The sequence below is a fragment of the Anoplophora glabripennis genome, unplaced genomic scaffold, assembly GCF_000390285.2.
Source record: "Anoplophora glabripennis isolate ALB-LARVAE unplaced genomic scaffold, Agla_2.0 scaffold56, whole genome shotgun sequence".
Lineage (NCBI taxonomy): Eukaryota > Metazoa > Arthropoda > Insecta > Coleoptera > Cerambycidae > Anoplophora > Anoplophora glabripennis.
The window spans coordinates 569,624-586,056 of record NW_019416232.1 but is presented as its reverse complement, the minus strand read 5'-3'; the positions used below and the strand labels follow the sequence as shown (position 1 = coordinate 586,056).

General features: G+C 30.9%; 1 protein-coding gene across 1 annotated transcript; it reads left to right on the top strand.

Annotated features, from left to right (window-relative positions):
* The first annotated feature begins 338 nt into the window (after nucleotides 1-338).
* LOC108903656 lies at nucleotides 339-15,057 on the top strand. The gene is made up of 5 exons (XM_018705901.1): nucleotides 339-502; nucleotides 10,541-10,722; nucleotides 10,932-11,017; nucleotides 11,287-11,440; nucleotides 14,648-15,057. The coding sequence occupies exons 2-5, from the start codon at nucleotides 10,548-10,550 to the stop codon at nucleotides 14,713-14,715; spliced, it is 483 nt and encodes a 160-aa protein (XP_018561417.1). The 5' UTR covers nucleotides 339-502; nucleotides 10,541-10,547; the 3' UTR covers nucleotides 14,716-15,057.
* The last annotated feature ends 1,376 nt before the right edge of the window (nucleotides 15,058-16,433 follow it).

Sequence of the window (16,433 nt, the reverse complement as noted above, 5' to 3'; positions counted from 1 at the left end):
AATTTTAAAATATTTTTTAAAAATTCATTTGATGCAACTTAAACATATTTCATTGTCATTGTAACTATTTTTTAGAAACTATTGTTTCGACCAATAGTTGCATATATTTAGCTTAAACACAAAAAAATTTTAAAGTTTGTAAATATAATTCTTGAAATGTCCATTAAAAAACGCAAGACATCCTGTATCTACTGTATAAATTTGTATTTCCACTTAAACTCGTGAAACTTGTGCTGCGAACTGATGACTGACTCACTAATTGTAAAATGAAAGCCAAACTCTTGCTACCAGATATTTAATCTACGTCATACGTATATATCTGCAAAGAACCATACCGTGTAGAACGGAGAAACAACATTGAAACGGACTAACAATTCCAACAAATAATAGTTTGTCAGTGTGCCGTCAGCAAACAACTGTTTGTTTTGTTTCCGATGAGTTGATTTTAATAACACGATTAAAATTAGTTTATTTATTTCTGTGTATGTGTTCTAGTCTACTTGTAAGTATACTTTGTTTTATTTTTAGCACAGTATTGCCAGCTAAATTTAGGAAATTTACTACCGAATGCAGAGTAGTTTTATTGCAAAACAATCCAATATGGCTCGTATAAGAAGTTTCTTAACATCTTAACCTTCACAAGAATGACCAAACTAAGTAATTTCACCAGAAACTGTGCGTTTACTGTTAATTTGTAATTATTTAAGGAATAATTATCAAATAATTATAAAACGATAAATGTGCTTTAGTAACAATTATCATAAATTTAAATTAATTCGCAGAAGGGATCAGTGACGTTATTTTTTAAATATCTATATACCTAGTAGATGTGTAAGTAACAGTCATAAATTCCTTATTAATAGGTAATATATATTTTTTAAGAGAAATGTAAAAACTTTTGTTAGTTCTACAGCTAGTTATAAAACGCTATTCGTGGTAATGCTGTTTTGGTTCATTGATTTTAAATTTGTCAGTAGGAAGTTCGTTTCAATTTAAAAAAATGTCCATGAACAATTTCCCTTAATAGAATCTAGTCCTGCCATAAAATAATATCTACCATTAGACCGTTGATAATACTACAGGATATTCACAGCTATTATACACTAAATTTAAGTAAAATATAAATAGAATATGCAATTGACAATAGGATTATTTCCAATGTCTTCCTCTTTTATTTGGTCATATTGTTTTGTACAAAACAGGTATAAAATAAAATATGTTGACCTAGTTTGCAGAAGTTTGCACATTTTAATTATTTTTCTAATAATGTTTGTACCTAATTCATATAATTGCGTTGGTGTTTCATTACAGTTAAATCTAGTCTATACTCCGCGGTCTAAATTATAGAGAGTGACTCAGACATAATATAAAAACACTATTACCGTAATGCGTATAAAATATAACATGATTTTTATACGGTTCAATATTATTTATCTTTGTGCCGCTCGCTACGCACATCGATAGAATCTATAATCGTCTATAGACTGAGTTACACTGAACGTCGATCTATATTCCATCTCTGTCTTTTGCACTTGGTAGGGAATAGGAAAATGCTTTTTTAGTTGGGTGTAAACGGACTTGATTTACCAATCCTGAGAAACATCATAGCATAAGCGTAGACGAGGGGTCTAATTCCATGGCTATAATAAATTTATAAATTAAAAAAAACACAACTGGGACGTTTTAAAATGCTGTAATAATTAAAATGGATCAAAGTGCCGGTTATAGCAAACCGTAAAAAATATTAGATGTTATGTTTTATTATCTTTTTTCAATATTTTCTATATCTTGTTGCCTTTTACGCAGACACGCCAATGGATTTTCGTTCCCGGCACGCTTCATCCCCCTTACTGCTCCAAAAGCTAGCGATTAGTCACTCTCTATAATTTCGACCGCAGAGTATAGTGCAGATTTACACATAAGCGCCTAGCAGCTTTTGTTGTACCAACATTATAAACACAAAATTTTGGTACTTATTAGCTTCCTGTTTATATAAAATATAACACATATTGTGTAGATTTTAACTTGTGGAAAATAAATAAAGAAATAGTTTATCTGCAAATTTTAAATAAAATCAATATTTTATATGATTTATATTGATACGTCATCGATGTGAATAACACTAAGTTGATAAAGATTAATGAAAAATAGCATTGTTTAACCGAAGGCTTGAAATTCTGATATTGTTAGTCAATTAATTTATAAAGTTGCAATTAAATATAATCGATAACCTTATCACTATAAAGGAAAAACAATAAGTGCAATGACATATATTTAAATATTGTTTATGTACATGGCGAATAAATAGATCATAACAACACTGTATAAATTAAATTTTATCCCATATTAATTAAATAAACCTATTGCACTCTATTTAAAATTTCTACACGAATATATAATTAATTCGTCTACGTAATTTGCTCGTATCACATTTTCTCTTTCATGCACCTTTGTGTTTTTTCATTGAAGTGTGACGCAGACCTTACAGTGAATCTACCCATATTCATTCTTACTTAGACGACCTTCAGTTTTACTGCTTGTATTGCTTACCAAATTCGTTCAATGATAATGTTCTGAAATAAAAAAGAAATGATTAGGATTACTGCAATTCATTAAGATTTCAAAATAAGTTAACAGCAAATAGTAATGAGATTAATTTTCGTACTTATTTTTTAGCCACTGGTTTTTATTGTACTAATTCTATGAGCTACGATATAAATATAATATCGTAGTAGGTACCTTCTGTTACAAAAAAACTACATCCACATATAAATAAAAGTTCCTTGGTTTCATTGACCGACAAATGATTTGTGATGAATTATTTTCAATAATAATGGCAATACGAGCTGGTTCTAAAAAAATTGAATTAATCGAATTGAAAAACTATACGCAAAAAACGTTAAGTAGTTTTTTATTTTGTTAGGGAATTGAAATAAAACACATCTAACAATTTATAATCATATACCTAATCATATACATTGAAAAAATGAACCGATTCATTTTTGAATATTACAAAAGCAATTTAGAATGTTTTTTAATTTTAGAAAAGTACCAAAACATAGTTTTGTAGTTAGTTCTCTTTTTTTATACAAACGGTAGTCATTCATCATTACCCCTAATATCCTGATGGAACCTGTCTCCTTACTCGTTGCTAACTGCCTCTAGGTGTTCAGGATAGCCAAATATAAATGCAAAATATGTATTTTATGAACATGCGACATCGTAGTAACTGATAAGCATTCAAAACCTCCTCTTGGAGTGTTTTTGTAGTTCTCATCTTTAATATTGTTCAAAAATACTTTTACCATACAAATTAATTCGAAGAGGCTAGTTAATTACATTATTCTTTTTCTTTAAAGGGAGGATCGTTAATGAGTTGTCTTGTTTGAGATCCAAGAATATATTCAATGTTAAGGTCGATTATTATTAAATGGAAACTCGAGAACCTAACATTCCATTTTCTATAATATTTGTTTACTTTGCAAGTTCAGCTCATTGGTTCAAACCTAGGTCACCTATCAAATTGTTTAATCCTGTGAATTTTTACAAGATCGACAATATGCCATTTTAAATTTAGATTTAAAATGCTCATTAGAAAACCAGTTGACTAAATATTTTCAATGGCGAAGAAAAAAGCTATTGGACTTCTTACTCTACAAAAATTGACAGAAACGACTAACGAGAAAAATGTGTGTACTAATATAAATATCCCGTTCTGGTAAGCATTTATACTGATTGGCATTCTAGGGACATACGTCCTAATAGAGTCTTTGTAATAGAGAAAATATAAGCCCTAAGCCAAAGATTTTGTTTTTAATGCATTGATACCTAATTGGACCAGAATGGGATATAAAATGAAGCTAACGTTTTGCGTACAGTTTAATATATTTATAGGAATGTGTTCTGTTTGTTTTGAATTACACAGCATTAAAGATATTTTAATTAAGTGGTGTTTGCTGTCGGCGAAGCACCAATATAATTGTTTAATTTTGTTTTGTTATTAATATAAAGTTTACATTCATTCTCTTTCATTGACCTTCATTACTTCAACATTCGTATATAATCCGGCAAGTTTTATCAACTAATTTTAGTAAGCAGGTGTGTGTGTAATACCTAGTTGTGTTTTCTTTTTCTCATATCAAAAACAGTTTATTTCATATTTAAAACAAATGCAAAAAATAACGGAAGTAATTCCTTGTTCAAAATTAAGAGAGTATTCGGTATAAAAAGTATATTTCTACCCTCTCTTTCTTTGGATTTATGACCATTCAAATGGAAAGAGAAAATTTAGTTTTTATTTCCTAGAATATGAAGAAAGTTATAAAAATTAAATTAGGCACATTTTTCCTACTATCAAAAAAAAAACACTTACTGGGTAATTTCTTAATCTTGCTCTTCGATTCCAAGGAGTGGAAATAAGGACACTTTCATGTAATTCCTTGAGTAACTTTATGTCTACCACCAATACGGTCTTTTAATATCTCCTATAGATGGCATGATTTATTTGAAATAAAATCAATCCTTCCTATTTTTTTCGCAACTGTAACAGTTCTTGGAAAAAAAATAATAATAATAAAATCGGCCATAGTGTATAAAAGTTTTGCAGTTTGCGGTTTCTCGGTTATATAATATCTTCTAAGCAGGCATCTTTTACATTAATAGTATATTATTCAACGAGCGTATAATGATGGGTATTATTCACGAGGTGAAGTTTACGGCCACGAGCCGCAGGCGAGTGGCCTAAATCACCGAGTGAATAATACCCATTATAGCTAAATTAAGGAAGCATCTGACAGTAGTGATTAATGACTCATTAATCACTGCCGTGATTAATGGGTATTAATAAGGTCGAGCAAACAGACGTATAATGGGTACATTATACAATAGTCGTGGATAATAGTATATTATTCAACGAGCGTATAATGATGGGTATTATTCACGAGGTGAAGTTTACGGCCACGAGCCGCAGGCGAGTGGCCTAAATCACCGAGTGGATAATAGCCATTATACGGGAGTAGAATACTATACTTTATCCACGACTACTAAATATTTTTGTTGAAGTTTTTTTTGTTTTTAGTTCGTTTTTTAACACAATTTAACACAAAATATCAAAACACTGAGAAATCTATGCACACAAACAATAATGTTGACAGGTTTGAGTCAAATTTGTTTTGTTTTAAAAGCTACTTAGATTTATGAAATGTTTCGAAAAACATGGTATGTTAAGCAACAGATATACGACACGCACAAACGAAGTCGCTGATGGCTCAGTGTAGATGCTCCTTCCCTTCCAACCGCTGGTCCCGGGTTCGAATCTGGTCTAGGGAAATTCACTTTTTTAATTTTTTTTTTATATGTACAGCACTGAATTGAAAATATTTAGTGGTATACACGATAAAATTAAAAAAACCGACTGTTTGTAGCAGAACAATATAATATTATAGCTAAATCAAGGAAGCATCTGACAGTAGTGATTAATGACTCATTAATCACTGCCGTGATTAATGGGTATTAATAAGGTCGAGCAAACAGACGTATAATGGGTACATTATACAATAGTCGTGGATAAAGATTTTTAGTAGTCCAATATAAAAAAACCTATAGGTGAGCAAAACTGAGGACCATCACGATTTGTAAATGCTTCCTTGAAATACTGCCGTACTAAAATGGGCAGGAGCCCTATCATTCATAATCCATACTCGAGGTCTGACATCTGAGGCACATCTTCAAGAAGCACTGGAAGTATTCCTTCTTGAAAGTGAGTATATTCAGTCCATTTAGTCTCGGTGAAGACATTTCGGACCATTTATGTGGTTTCCAAGAATTCCAATGAATGCGTGATTCTTGATTCTGAAAACTTGTGTTCATGAAGCTAAGACACTTGGATATTCGTCTCGCATGTGATTATTATAATATCTACTTAATTATCGATATTCTTGAAAAATTGGTTTCCATCGAGAATACAGACGATCTGCCGATGAAGCAACCTGGAGTATATGTGAAAGGAATATAAAAGTTATCCTTTTAAGATAGCCCATATCGTCATGTGGTTGACATTTAAGTGAAAATCAATTTTTCTAGTGATGGTTTTCGGTTCTTCATCAATCAAATTCAGTACAGCTTCTTCCTGTTCTTTTCCTCAAAGCTTCACGTAGTCGTAGTCGTATTTCAGCGTAAATTAGAAATGTTTCTAAAGATTTACCATTGGTACGACTATAAATAGAGTGCATCAAATTTACACGAAATGACACTCATAGTAGCGGCAACGATAATAAGAATTATTAACAACTTTTCACTACATATATGCGCGCTTATTACAAATTTTCTTTTTATGTCCTTATGAAGATCAGAATGTGTATCGTAGCAATATTATTTATTTTGTAACTTTCTCTATATTTAAGTGAAGTGCTATAAATCCACAGGGAGAGGGTAGACAGAATTTCTTTTACATGAAACCCCCACTTAATTTCCAACGAGGAATCAACTCTTTCATTTTTTCTTTCTTATTTATTTAGAAAATAAATAGAAATTTATTAGCTGCAATAAAATATTTTTCATAGCATATTCTATTTTACATATTTAATTATGTGCTAATATAAATGTAAATGCAAACTTTTATGTCCTAAAATGTTATATTTACCAAAACATTTGCATCTACATAAATATTTAAATACACATCTTCCACAGCTGTTTAAGAATCATGGCTACTGTTGCAAGAGAACTCAACTTTCAACAGCGAAATCTTTTCATAATTAGTTGCTTTACGGTTCTATAATATTTCGCGGTCTGCTTGTAATTATTCTTAGCGGTATTATGTCCGTAACTAGTTTGTTGGAATAATAATATTTCTCTGGTACGAAATCGAATTCTGAATTTCGAGGTTCTAAAGTAAAATATTTATATAGACAGTGTTATCGCCAATTTACTTAATTAAAATTAGAAAACAATTATCAGTGAAACGATTAATTAAGCAATGCCATGGTAAAGTGGTTTTGTCACTAAATTACATTAATTAGTAAACATGCATTAAAAAAAAAACGAAATAAAATTGTACCTCTTATATTTTAATTTATGTCAATAAGTATATTAGTAATTACGTCCTTGTTTATTCTTCCTATTTTGATTTTTCTTTTTCATTCTTTATTCTTTTTCGGAACTATGTGTATTTACTTTCTAGTTTGTTTTTTAATCAATATATAAGTAATTCAAATCATCTTCGTTATGAAAGTATTACATTTGCATTATATTTTCTGTTCACTTTTTTGATATGCGCCAAAAACTTTGTAATAAGAATAAGAGTTCATTCCCAGTAAGTTCATTAAAAATATACAGGGTAAATCAGAAAGAATGGGTCAACAATAAGCTGGAGATACTAGACACCAAAATATTATGTTTGAGCTTATCATCCTTATACGAATGTCGCTGGTTTAAGAAATATAGGGCGTTGAAGGTTTAAGTTTTATTTTGAAATTTCTCAATAATTGAGAAAGTTTTAATAGCATGACTCTGAAAATTGGTAGTATTGGGTTTTTTTGGTGTGAGAATTACAAATTTGAAGCTTATTTTGACGTTGCTCCTAGAGGTCCTAGTTTCGCCGTATTATTTAGGTAAATCAAAACATTTTTTTTATTTGTTGAACTATGCTTAAGAAAAGTTAAGAATCTAAAAGAATTTTCAAGTCTACAAAAAAATTTACTCTTGTTTAGGTCACCTTTTTAGGTTTAAATGCAAATAACTTAGAAGTCTCTGAAAGTCTAGTAAACCAAGAGAGGAACTGATGCAGATTCGTACACATTCCATTTTTACATGATGAATTCGATGAGATAATTAAATAGCAGACTTACGTCACTTTCGTGAAAATCTGGATATATTAAAACAATCCTTCCAGCAAGCTAACGATTCATAATTAATAATGAAGTTATTTGAACTAACTAAAGAGACTTATAGAAATATTTAAAAGCTAATTAGGTCAAGGGACTGAAAAAAAATGAGTTTTTATTTTCAACGGCCCGGAATTGTGTATAACTTAAACGAATGATATACCTGAACGGAGCATTCATTTCTCGACGCTGACATCCATCTCTTTTATTTTTGCCACATTCAAATAAATCTTGTATACAGGGTGAGTCAGAAAGAATGGGTCAAGAGTAAACTGGAGATACTAGACACCAAAATATTATGTTTGAGCTCATCATACATTATACGAATGTCGCTGGTTTAAGAAATACAGGGTGTTCAAAGTTTAAATTGTATTCTGAAATTTCTCAATAATTCAGAAAGTTTTGATAGCATGACTCTGAAAATTGGTAGCTTTGGGTTTTTTGGTGTGAGAACTACGAATTGAAGCTTATTTTGATGTTTCTCCTAGAGGGCGCTAGTTTCACCGTATTATTTAGGTAAATCAAAACATTTTTTTTATTTGTTGAACTATGCTTAAGAAAAGTTAAGAATCTAAAAGAATTTTGAAGTCTACATAAAAAATGTACTCTTGTTTAGGTCGCCTAACTTTGTTGGTTTCTAAGTTATTTGCATTTAAACCTAAAAAGGTGACCTAAACAAGAGTACAATTTTTATGTAGAATTGAACGTTCTTTTAGATTTTTAACTTTTTTTAAGCATAGCTCAACAGATAAAAAATATATGTTTTGATTTACCTAAATAATACGGCGAAACTAGCGCCCTCTGGGAGCAAATTCAAATTAAGCTTCAAATTCGTAATTCTCACACCAAAAAACCCAATACTACCAATTTTCGAAGTCATGCTATTAAAACTTTCTCAATTATTGAAAAAAGACCCCGCCGGAATCTTTATGTAAATTGGTTTTCGGTCAAATGGTTTGAGACTAGGTGGTTTTTGTAGCTTTTGAGTGGTAGTGGTAGTGGTAGTGTCAATGGGCGTTAAGCCCTAAAAATACATGGTTCAAAGTTGCAACTCGCTGAAGCTACAATCCTTTAGATTTCATTACCTGCATAGTATAGTAAGAAATACTACAATACTCAACGCCCAATAACCTAATAAACTATCGCCGATATATCGAGATCTCTGACTGAAAAAAACGATATTGAGATGACCTTTCAGATCACGATCAGTACAATCGATTTTTCACAATCATTCAATAAATCATTATCGTTCAATAAAAATCATAGCGATTGCCGTCTGCATTTGCGTGACCCGATGTGCACCACGGGGAGGTTGCTAGATCAGACTTAGCACATCATGTAGCCCTAAAAAGGGCTAATTTTCAGAGTTGAAAGATCCTGTCTAGCAGGAATCTAATGCCTTAACCTAATACTTCAATATTATTTTCGTTCTCATTGCGTTAAATCTGTTGTTGAATTCAGCAAGAATTTATCGGGGTAATTGATATTATTTTGATGCCGCGCGTAGCCTAAAAACCACAAAATTCAGGCGATATGAGCGCATGTAACCAACGTCCGGGCACCAGATTGACATGTGAAATAATATTCTATTATGTTAACGGCATCGTCCGCATCGTTAATTCCGTCTCACAGCTCAAATATAATATTTTAGTGTAGACCCATTCTTTCTGACTCGCCCTGTATATGTCAAGATACTACTACTACTACTATTACTATGCTAATGGTGCCATGCTAGGGCATAGTGTTTACAGACAATTAACACATAGGAGAATGCAAAATTATTGCTTTTATTATTGTTATTAATTTCTACTAATTGTATCTTCATGATGCTACAATAATTGTTCAAAATGATATCCACCGATCGATCTGATCCAGTTTTAACAAACAAAAGCAAATGTTTCTAATTTCCGCTAGTCTTGCGAGAACATTCTGTATATGATATTGATTTGAGTTTCGTATGATTGCCGAATGATTTCCTTACGCGAATTTTCTTCCACGATATTTAAAATTTGTTCCCCTGCTGCAACAATATTATAAGAGTGCTTGTAACATCTATCTCTTCAACTATTACAATTTCTTAAATTTACCTTTTACGCCTTGATTAAACCACCGCGGTAAAGGTAGCGCCATTTGGTACGCAAAAAACGTTATGCATACAAGCGAGAAGCTGGTAATGTATTTTGTCTTGCTTCGCCTAAATTACAATATCACATAAATCTTTTTGAACACTTTTATGACTGTGTAAACAGGAAACCACAGTATTAAGAACACTATGAAAACCACAGTAATAATGGATCAATGGGCATTTGTCAAATGAAATTGGCTAAAGCTAATTGAAGACGCTGACTCAAGAGCTATACAATGATTTAGTATATATGCGACAAACTGTATATTTCCTAGCATGAAATTAAAATTATCCGAGCAATAACAACGGACAATAATCAGCAGCTGCGAAGTACAGAGCAAATGACGTGGCAACCAGCCCGGAAACTGTTTAACCTTTAAGTCATACTCGTCTTACTTTCCTGCGGCATATAATAATGTTGATCAAAATAGTGCATATATATATATGGCAAATCTGTTCAATTAATCAAATAGTTACTACGCACTTACTCGTCACCTTTAATACATTAGTTTTATAACGTATCGTTATATTTCAGAATTAAAATGACTTTGGAAGTATCTAATTGCTGCGGATTCAGTTTGAAGAATGGGACCATCATAATTGGGGTTCTTCAAAGTGTCGTAGCCTTCATGTTTTTGGTACTCAGCTCAGCGTATGCTGAAAATCCACATGAACTCTTGGATATGTCGGATCCATCCATAGTTCCTGACTTGACAGGTAACTTTATTAGTATGAAGAATATAACACATTCTAATATAACAAAGTAGTGGCTCTATTAGTTCTTCCTCTGCTGATTCTTTCTTCCTTTCAACCTGACTCATGTCACTAGAATATTTGCAAGAAAAATTAGGTTACAGATGTAATAAAGGTACCGTGTAGTCGGATTCGGTTGTTCAAATAATGTAACACTTTCTTTTCTTTTTCAGTTCTCAGAAGTATTCTGATTGTTATAGCTATAGGGAGTGCCCTTCAGTGTCTATTTTCTATTATGATTATATTTGGAGCAGTAACAGTAAGTATATATTTTATATAATAAATCGTGTACAGAATTAGCCATTTGGGCCTTTGTACTCTCATGTACATTACTGTTAAAAGAGAATCATAATTTTTAGTACTTTTCAGAATTTACGTAACAAATGTAGCAATTAGTGTAAAGTCTGAAACCAAAGTTAAATCTTGTTCGAGTCAAATCACATTGCTTTCTTAAATTTTTTGCATTTTACAACATATTGTATTATAGATAATCAAATGCCAGGAAGTATCAACCATTTATTTTTTTAGAATCATCCAACTCTTTTGCTACCTTGGCTGATTTTAAATCCTATCGCACTCATAGTTTACTTGATTGGCACCTTTATTGCAATCATACATCACACTGGACTCAACAATACGCCATTTATTGTTGGACACTTAGTTGTTGGACTCGCTGTAACTTGTAAGTATAATTATTGCACTAATATGAGTAACTAAAAGTAAAATCAAATTTTTTCAAGAAATATTTTTCCTTACATTTAATAACTTATTCTTAACCTTCAAGGGAATTCACAGACCGGTATCAATTCTCAGAAAATAGGCGTTTATTTCTCTGAATTGTTTTTTTCTCAAATGCTTATTTCTTGGAATTGCTTGTATAAAGGCAAATAATAGAAAATAATTGTTAAAAACAGAAGGTCATTCAGTTCCTTTCAAACGTAACGTGTATCTCAAATAAATATCTGATTTTTTATTGATTTAGGCATTTCATTAGTTTTAAAAAATATATCAGTATAAACTGTTTACTGCTAATAATATTTATCTATAGAAGCCACCAAAGTATTCTTAACTAAGAAAAGAAAACCAAGAATAGTTGTATAAAGAAAAATATTAAACTATATAGGTAATTTTTCTATTTTTAATTGTCAGTTATTAACACGGTTTCCATAAAAAAAATGCTTCAGGTTATATCTCGGAAATCTTGTTAGCTATGAAATTGATGACGATAATAAATACACTATTTTTTCTAAACAAAATAAATTTCATGTAAAATTATTATCAAGTGGCCCATGTTCAATAGTTTCTCTAGAGTTAATGGTCAGTTATTTAGTATTAAATAAATCAATTACTGTTACGAAAAATAATGAACTTTAAAATTCAATTTTGATAGTACATAATGAATTGCCTGCAACATACTAGTGTCCAGAATTTGAAATGTATGTAGTTATGATCCTTCCACGAAGTGAGAGTGGGGATAAAAACCACTGTTTCGGATATAACTTTCAAACCCTTTGGAGTATCAAGTTGAAAGATTCAGCATCTTTAAAAGATATCCTACTATTAAACAGTTGCAAAATGGGAAAAAAATTCCTGCTTAGGGATTAGTCAAGGGAAGTAGATCCTATTCCAATTCCCCTTTTACTTTCGACTTTTTGCAAGAAACGTCTATATAAAATTAATTTTCCATATTTTCAATGGTAGTGCTATTGAGTGCTCGAAATTAATGTTACTTTTGAAAACATGGGAGAGTACACTTTTGTGGAGTATCCAATTATGTGAATATTTGAGCAATGTCAATGTTTCTGTCTGATGATATGGAGAAAAATTTCCTCGCCGAAGAGTTTGCGTACGTTTGTTAATGTTGAAAAACGTCTTTGGGAAACCGAATGAAGATAAAAAATAATACAAGTCGACCACGATCTGTCCGTACAGTTGAAATTGAAGAGAAAATATTAGAGATTGTCGCTTGTCCAAGAGCCAACAGTAAGTACAAGGCAAATTACATCAAGAATGTTAGCTTCAATAACCAATAACATTTATGGTGTTACATGAACAACTTTTTTTTCATTTCATTCGAGTGCAAGAACTTTTGCCAGATGATCTACCGGTCCGAGTAGATTTTTGTCTAACTATGACAAAAATGAACGAAGCCAATACTGGTTTCCTCAGTAAAATCATTTTTACTGAGGAATGGAATGTTACAGAATGAGGAAAATCCACATGTTTTCCGAAAACGTCATTATCAACATACCTTTAAAATCAGTGCAACAACAATGAGAAACAAGTTCATTGGACTTCATATTTTATCACGATATTTGGATAGTATAGTCTTTCCGATACCAATCGAAGAACCAAGACGTTGACAGTATGTACCAGGTTCGGTCGTTGACGCAGCAACTCGGCATTGAAATATTTGAAAACATGTTTCCCATATTTGTTTAACCATACCCATATACAGGTCTAGTCGAACTAAACGTGGAGGTGGTAGAAATGTATATGCCCAGTTAAAGAATGCGAGGGCGGACAATCAAAACCTAACACAGCTGCATTGGTCCACTGGCAATAAATCTCAGTTGTTGACAGATGTTGACAAATTGCCCAGCAGTGCAGTGCAGCAATGCGGAATTTGGTGTGATTCAGGTAATTTTAATTTATTACAACATGGCATTCTGGAGGCCTTTTGAAACGGAACAAAAATTTACCATGCATATATAATAAAATAGTTTGAGGACATAAACATTTAAAATATGTTGTTGGTTAAATGAACATATAATAGAAATGTATTATAATTTTTTACCTTTAGTAGAAAACTTTTTTAGGGACGCCTATAAAAGTCATTAAATTTTATTGCCAGGTGTTTTTTTACATGTTCAACTGACTTCGGAAAGACTATTACATGTACTTGAATATTTTAGAAAATCACATTTTTCAAGTGACAGAAGTCCCACTAGAAACACGCAAAAACATGGGGTTTATGTATGATGGGAATGTACCTTGTCTAAAAGATGATTACATCAATAGTTTGCAAAAAAATGGTTGACAGAGATGCAGATGCACCATCTGGAGCTTTGTGAAGTCAAAGCTGTACAACAACGTAGTTGATACTCCGTCAGAATTGCAAAAAAAAATTGAGAATAGTCGAGCGCTTATGAATAATGTGGGTATTTTTTTTAATTTATGCCAATTTCGATTAGGGAAGAATAGAATTCTGTATCCAGGAAAAAGTAATTTGAACCCTTATTATGAATTTAATTTTTTAAGGAAATCTTATACTCGTTATTGCTAATAAAGAAATATTCAAGGCTACCTAGTCAATGCAATATTACTCTGCAGCTCTGCAAGATCGGCTTTTATATTCAATTCTACTTCTACTTCTTCTTCTTCTTCTTAACCTGTGGTTAGATTCTATTCAAGTCCCATAGCACCCTTCCTACCATTTGCTCTGATCCTCTGCTTGAGTCTCAATTGGCTTGAGGGAGAGAAACCTTGGAACTGTCTCAATTACTTTTAAACGGTTCATTTTACCAGTACCTTTTTATGTAGAAAACTGCGAAAATTAATTTTATATAGATGTTGAGAAAAGTTAGGGGTTGAAATAATGAAATCTAACCCCCCTAACTAACTCCAAATTTAATGGAAGGGTACCCTTAAAATATCCTGAAAATTTCAGCTTGATACACCAAAACGGTTTAAAGTTATAAGCAAAAAAATAGTTTTCAGCTCCCCCTCTTCGAGGAATCATAATTCCCTCTTAAAATATTTGAGTCGCTTTTTGAATCACGCTTTATATAAATATATAACTGTATTATACCTATTAATGGTAGGTTACTTATTAAAAATTTATTTTGCAATTAGAATTTTTTTATGTTTTGTCTTTTTTTTGTTTCAGTGATCGTTTGCTACAAGGTTCTGGTGGTACATAATTTTTTCAGACACCTGAAGAGTTTGAACTTTTAATGTACTAATTATGTACTGTTGTACTTGATTTTAAGGATGCAGCCTAATCTAAACTTAATTTAATTTTAGTAAATACGTTATAATTAATTTACTATCTAACCTTTGTTACCTATTTGATATTATTACTTAGTGTTTGTTTCACTCCAAAGAATTACTTGACAAGTGTTTTAAAACTATGTAGACCCTCCTCATCTTTACATATATCATAAAAATTAATATGTAAATCATTTCTAGGTGCTGAACCATACGTTGAAAAGGTCCGTTTATGTAGCATAATTTTATACATATATTTAATAGATAATGTATTATTGTTACATTAAAATGAAGTATTAATATATTTTATTTAGTGAGTCTCTCTAAAAACATTAAATCTATTGCGTTGAAAACAACTTTTAATTAGTGTAAATACTTTATTACTTGTATATTTCAAATATACAATAATAATCACAAATATATTTTTTAAAGCGTTATATCCTAGCATTGGTGTTTCTAAATGTTTGTGACATTTAATTTTTTCATATTTTGCCTTAGTGCGTCTTAAAAATTATTGCAAATTAAAGAAATAATAAAATAAATTCAAACTTATTTCCTTTTCGTTACTTTCATGCAGGAAAAAAATATGTTAAGACCAACTCCTGACTACTTCTATTGGCACAGAGGTTTATTTACTAATCTTTTTTATTTTTTCATTATTTTTTTTAAGTGTGGCAAAATATTCAAATATAGTATACCTACATAGTAAAATGACATTATCAAAAATAAGTTTATTTGTCTCCTTCCTTCTATTTCTTTATTACTTCTCCCTGTTGGTGACTTGAATTGGGTGTGGGTGTACTCGATACTGGGTAATATGCTATAACACTTAACTTGTTACTTTGATTTCTCTTGTCCTTATTCTTCAATTGACTTAGTTTTTGTGATTATGTTCTCTTCTATTCCTTCTTATATATAGTTTTCTTTACTAAATACACTTGTTTCTTTCTGATAATTAAATTATCTTTCTTTTCAAATTCAAAATTTACTTTTTTTAACTTTTGCTGTCAGCTTCTCAGTTTATTATTTTTCTTAGTTACCTCTCTCTTTTCTTTCCATGTACCACTATTTTTTTTAAATCACTTTCTAATTCTAGTAATCCAAATTTTAATTACCAATGACATTTTTAATTTTGAATATACTTTCTTACATTATATTTCTTTAAATTTTGTTTGAAATGCCTTTTTTTACAAACATTTTAATTGATCATGAACTAATTTTTATTTATTTTGTCTTTTCTTTCTCAATTTCAACCATCTACTGCACTTTTATTGCACTACTGTATTTACTGTATTTATTGTACTATTTATTGTACTACTGCATTTCTTTAAAATCAATTTTACTAATTTTATTTTCCCAAATTTACCTTTCCCTTTGATATTTTTAAAATCTTTGGCTCAATTCATTCTATTACAATATAAACCTGTATTATTTCACCAGTAATAACAATTTGATGGTTACAAGCAAAAAAAGCTCGGTTTTTCGAATATTTCTTTTTTTATTTAAACAATATTTTACCACAAGCAGTTCACCGCAAATATTTTTCCTAATATTCTGATACCCTTCCTAAGAACTACCAATAAGAAAATACCCTCTTAAAGTTTTTTAAACACTACTTTTTTAGTCTCATCCGACTGGACTACACTGGCTGAAGAACGGTTCCGTCCGTAGCGGTTTTACCCGAG